At 43.9% G+C, this 5,110-nt stretch overlaps 1 protein-coding gene across 1 annotated transcript; it reads left to right on the top strand.

The window, feature by feature from the left end:
* Positions 1-200: 200 nt before the first annotated feature.
* On the top strand, positions 201-4,397 carry LOC125510017 (transcription factor-like protein). The gene is made up of 4 exons (XM_048675106.2): positions 201-546; positions 1,098-1,639; positions 2,266-3,171; positions 3,679-4,397. The coding sequence occupies exons 1-4, from the start codon at positions 358-360 to the stop codon at positions 3,935-3,937; spliced, it is 1,896 nt and encodes a 631-aa protein (XP_048531063.1). The 5' UTR covers positions 201-357; the 3' UTR covers positions 3,938-4,397.
* Positions 4,398-5,110: the final 713 nt, after the last annotated feature.

Raw genomic sequence — 5,110 nt, 5'->3', positions numbered from 1 at the left:
TTGTCCAAAATTTCAAATCCGGTCTTAGAAAAAAAATCAAATGCAAATGCAACCGACGGAAGCGAATAGTAGGATCAGAAGAATTCCAATTCCGTCGGGAGAAAAAGAAAAGAAGAACACGTACGCAATAATAACGCAAACAAAACTCTTTCCAGAAGCACCCCTCCGGGCTTCCGAAATCGCAATCTGCCCTCTCCCGAACCCTGCAAAGGGCAGCAAAACACTCGTCGTCCTCGTCGCCATCTCGAATCCCCTCTCGTCCTTTCGCTTGGCGACCGACCCCGCCGCCCGGCCCGGCCCGCCGCAAAGCCCAAACCCTAACCCTCGCTTCAGCTCGCCCCCGCCGCAGCCGTCGACATGTCCGGCAGGCTGGTCCGGCGGGTCCTCCAGGAGAGGGAGGCCTCCCCGCAGGACCCCGCCGAGGACGCCCTCGTGGTGGTGCAGGAGGAAGAGGAGGAGGAGGAGGCGGGCTCCCCTACCCGCGTCGCCGCCAGGAACCCCTTCGACCTCCTCGACGACGACGACGACGAGCCAGAAGAGGACAAGGTCCCTTCCTCCCCCCGTTCCACTCGTCGCTAGGGTTTAATTAGATTGTAAACTGTTGCTTATCTGCGCTCGTGTTGCCATGTGTTATCCCGTGCCAGTGATAAATAAATTGGTAGATTGCGAGTAAAGGCGAGGCGATCCTTGTGGTTGTGCGAGAACTTTGAGATGCGATGATGATTAGTGTCGGGGAAGATGCCTAATCTGTGTTACTTATCGTGTAAAATCATTTGCAGTGGATTGTTGTTGCTATTGGTCAATACTTTTGACCACGCTTGAACTGCCACTTGTATACCCTTCTGGATGGAGCAGGCTGTACTAGGATGTAATCTGATATCCGTTTGTTGATTGAGAGTTAGTCGTGTGTTTGCTTGCCTCAAGTCGTGTCTAGAATCATGATGATAAGGTGAAACACATGAAGATAGCATATTTACAGTTCTTAGTTATCTAGATCCTGTGATGTAGCACTACCTCATTCATGCCTAGTCGAATTATGTATTAGTCATGGTTGATGAATTGATTTTAATCTTATGTATGTGCTTACTCCACTGCAGGAAGATGAAGTGCATACTGATCAAACTGCGAGTTATACAGAACAGAAACAATATGTGAAAAAGAAGCCTAACGGCGCTGTTCCTGAAACAAACAAGAAATCAAAGAAGAAGAAGAAAAAGGGCAAGGCGGAACCACCAGCCTCGGCGAAGTCGAGGGATGAGAAATCACTGGACTCAATTCTGGAAGATCTAGCTATTGAAAAGAGGCCCATGCAAAAAAGTGTTCATCAAAATGACAGAGCAACTGGGAAGGAGATTGAGACAATTGAAATGACTGCTGGGACATCCTCAGTTCTTGCAATTGATCCCAAACATCTCAAGGCTGAAAATGAGATGAGGCGCATTTTTGGATCAAAGGTAGTTGATTCACTTGAAAACCAGCGGAATATGCCTGGCACTTCAAGGCAAGTGCGTGGTGTTAGGCGTGCTGGCCTTAATCCTAGAAGAACCCTACTTGTATCTCCACCTGGCTTCTGGCCAGCATGGGATAAGTCAATGTCAATGGATCTTGTTGAGACAAAGGGAAGTTTGAATTATTTCAGGTGAGGGTATATCCTTTTCTTTGCAGTGTGCATGGTGATATGGTATACATTTGTATGTCAAACAGTTTCAGTACTATGTAGTTTCTTGATGAGATGTTCGGAGAACAATCTGTTTCTTGATTCATCCATAGCCAGTAGTCAAGTTTGATTGAACACGGAGAAGAAAATTATTCTTCTAAGCTCTTTGGTTGAGATGCTTTTTTCCATAATTAGTGGTCGGGTTTCTTTGAACATGCGAGTAGACAATTCTTTGGAGGGCTATATATACGTTTCATGCAAAGGTTAATCGCTCCACAGCATTTACACACTGATCTCTTGGTAATAGGACTTTTAAGGACACCAGTCTGTCAGAGCATGATTATTCTAACTTCTGGCTCGAGCTGCTAGTGCATTCGCTGTGATTATGCATGTTTTGGATTGTTTGGCTTGGCATAATTTTGGCACGTCACTAATTTATTTGGGTACAGTGTACACTGCTTGTGCTTACCATTGTGTTCATTGTATGTTCTTCGTGTAGGAAGCTTAAGTAGTTCTACAGGTGTAGTAAAATTTCAAAAGTAGTTTAGCAGAGATCTGTTCTAGAGTTCATAACTTCTGTAAATGACCATGCTGTTTAATGCTTGCAGGTACGTATATGATCCTTCTGTCAGCCATGTGCAGGAATTGTTTGAAGCTGCCAAGTCAGCCAATGACCTCAATGCCATTGCTGCTATATTAGCAAAATACCCCTACCATCCAGACTCGCTATTGACATTTGCTGATCTGTTCAAATATTCTGGAGAACATCAATCATCAGCAGACGCTGTTGAGAAGTGTCTATTTGCACTAGAGTGTGCTTGGCATCCACTATTTAATCCACTGCAGGGCAACTATCAGTTGAAATACAGCCATGACTTAAACAAGCCATTTTTTACAGCCCTTTTCTGTCACATGAAAAATCTGGATAGGCGTGGTTGTCACCGTTCAGCTTTAGAGGCCTGCAAGTTTCTTTTGTCATTGGATTCTGATGACCCAAAGGGTGCTCTGTTTTGCATTGATTACTTTGCTCTAAGATCGCAGCAGTACAAATGGTTGGAACAGTTTGCTGAAGAGTACCAGTGTGATAACTCCCTCTGGCTGTTTCCTAATTTCTCCTTTTCTCTAGCCATTGCACGGTTTTATCTTGAACGTGATGCTGAGGATGTTTCTGATCATGCTGACAAGTCAACAGCTGTTGATCTCATGAAGCAAGCATTGATGCTTCATCCTCTGGTGCTTTCTAAGATTGTTGACAAGGCTCCTTTGAAGGACTCTTCATGGACCCAAATACTCAAGAATGCGTTCTTTGGATCAGCAAAGCCAGGAAGCCCTTCACTTGAGCATGTGATTAACATATATGTTGAGCGTCATTATATCATGTGGAGGTTCCCGGAACTTCAGAACTTACTCAAAGAAGCTGCTCTTCTGGTGATTGAATCACTAAAGCACGACAGCAGAGAAGCCCAGGACTGGGCATGTGTTATGAAAGAGGCATTCTCTTCAGAAAAGAATGAGTAAGTTGCTCCAAAATGTTGACACCTCAGTTGAATCCTGCCTATCCTATTCTTTGATCATGTCTTTCATTCTTTTCAATCAGTACTTTTTGATTGGTTTGTGGCTATTTCTTCCTTTTAAGTTGCCAACACCTGAAGCTTGGTTTAGTTTAAACTATGAACCAACCAGTTTACCTTTTATGAAGTAGCAATTATCGGTGTAGATTTTGTATAGGTTCTGTAGAACTTAAACATTTAATGTTTAGCTTACTGACTCCCATCTCAACTTATCAGTAGTGTTTGGATCTGTGTTGTTAGTTGTGTATGGTACTTACATGAAAGTGACTAAAGATATGCAGTTTGTGCCACTTATACTCGAGAGAAAGATAGTTTGGTTTTGGCAGCAATTCTATTCTAATTCATTGCAGATTTATTGATCTAAGTAACATTATATGCTCTGGATTTTCATTCTTGGCTCCCCAGACTATCTTGAAGAGATATTTTGATAACTTGTGTCCCACTTTGCAGGTACTCTCATCTGCTTGTTTCAGACTTCTCTGATACAACACCATCGCTCCCTCCTGAAGAACTGCGGCCATTTATGGTTGGTCCAGGAATGGCGCATGATATGCCGCCTGTTGAACAAGAAGCTGGGCCTGAGAGAATACATGCCCCTCTTGAAGTTGCTGGGCACAACGCTTTGAGGGTCTTCCTGGAATCACTGCTCCCATGGGTCAACTACGGGGACAACCGTCACGGCGGAAATGGTCAACACGATGATGATTGAGCTGTCGCAAGCATGAAATGACATATGGTCATGGTTAAGCTCACATGGCCAACCGGAATCAGTGATCCTCCCCTGTGTCTGCGATGCTTAAGAAAAGCTGCTGTTAATCGCTTGCGAATGCCCTAGTTATTTTTCATGGCCTTGGCAAAGGTTATACATGTATAGCTGATCCGGTAAATCGCTGAATATTTGCATGCCAGTTTTGGGCCCAGAGATTAGAGTCCATGTACCATCATTACTAGAGTTGATATGCCAAGTTCTGTAACTGGCCCGTTAGGTCAGGCTTCATTTGTCCTTAGCGCACTGCAAAATACTTTGGAGCAACATCATAGATAAATTCGCAATCCGCCCTACATTCAGCAGTTGGCTGTTCCTCCTTGAAATCTCTCCTTGTACTTGGAAGAGAAATACTCCAGTTTGGAATATTTGCATGCCAGTATATGCTTCGGTGTTCCTTTTTCTTTTTTTTGTTATATATGCGAGTACTATGCAACTTCACTATCATTCTGTTTTGCCCATCATGCTATAGCCACTTTCCCCACTGGGAACGCATGCTTGTCAGGAATTGAACTATTTTGGCTCTAAATTTAGGTTTTCAAGCATGCGGCATGCACAATGCAGATCCATTCAGATTCTTTCCCAGACGCAGGCCTGAACAAGGAAGCGTGGAAAGGCAAAAAGGATACCGCACGAGTGCTTGTTTTTGGGGAGCAAGTACAACAACCTGGCCGTTTCCTGATCTGGTGGTTTCCTGACCTCAGCCACAGTTTGTTTGTCGCATCGCCTGGATGTGGCCGTGCGTGCCGTACCTGATCCCCTGTCACATCCAGTTTTATGTACGGCTATATGCCGTGCCCATCATATGTCGTGCAAAAGCTCCAGTGCGTTGCAGTTTATTCAGTGGACCTTTTTTCATGTACTGTTACTTTGTACTCGTACTAAACCAGCGACAGGTAATACGGATCAGAGGGAGTAATTTATATGCCTTTGTTTACTTGAGATAAAATTTATCCTGCCATCGTGAAAATAAGTTCTCCAAGTGTGCCTAACTATGGTTATAAAGCTATTTAATTCCCTGCAAAAAAAGCTGTTTAATTGTGCTTCCATAAAAACTGTTTAATTGTGCCACTCGTACCGTACTATGTGCGATAAACAAACTTTACTGCATCACTT

The sequence above is a fragment of the Triticum urartu genome, chromosome 5A, assembly GCF_056163025.1.
Source record: "Triticum urartu cultivar PI428250 chromosome 5A, HENAU_Tu73, whole genome shotgun sequence".
Taxonomy (NCBI): Eukaryota; Viridiplantae; Streptophyta; class Magnoliopsida; order Poales; family Poaceae; genus Triticum; species Triticum urartu.
The sequence above is the reverse complement of the archived record's forward strand: the minus strand, read 5'-3'. Positions and strand labels throughout refer to the sequence as shown.

Coding starts and splice junctions, on each gene's coding strand:
- LOC125510017 (XM_048675106.2), top strand. CDS start 358: ATGTCCGGCAGGCTGGTCCGGCGGGTCCTCCAGGAGAGGGAGGCCTCC. Junction 547..1,097: donor ACGAGCCAGAAGAGGACAAG/GTCCCTTCCTCC, acceptor ACTCCACTGCAG/GAAGATGAAGTGCATACTGA. Junction 3,172..3,678: donor TTCTCTTCAGAAAAGAATGA/GTAAGTTGCTCC, acceptor CCCACTTTGCAG/GTACTCTCATCTGCTTGTTT.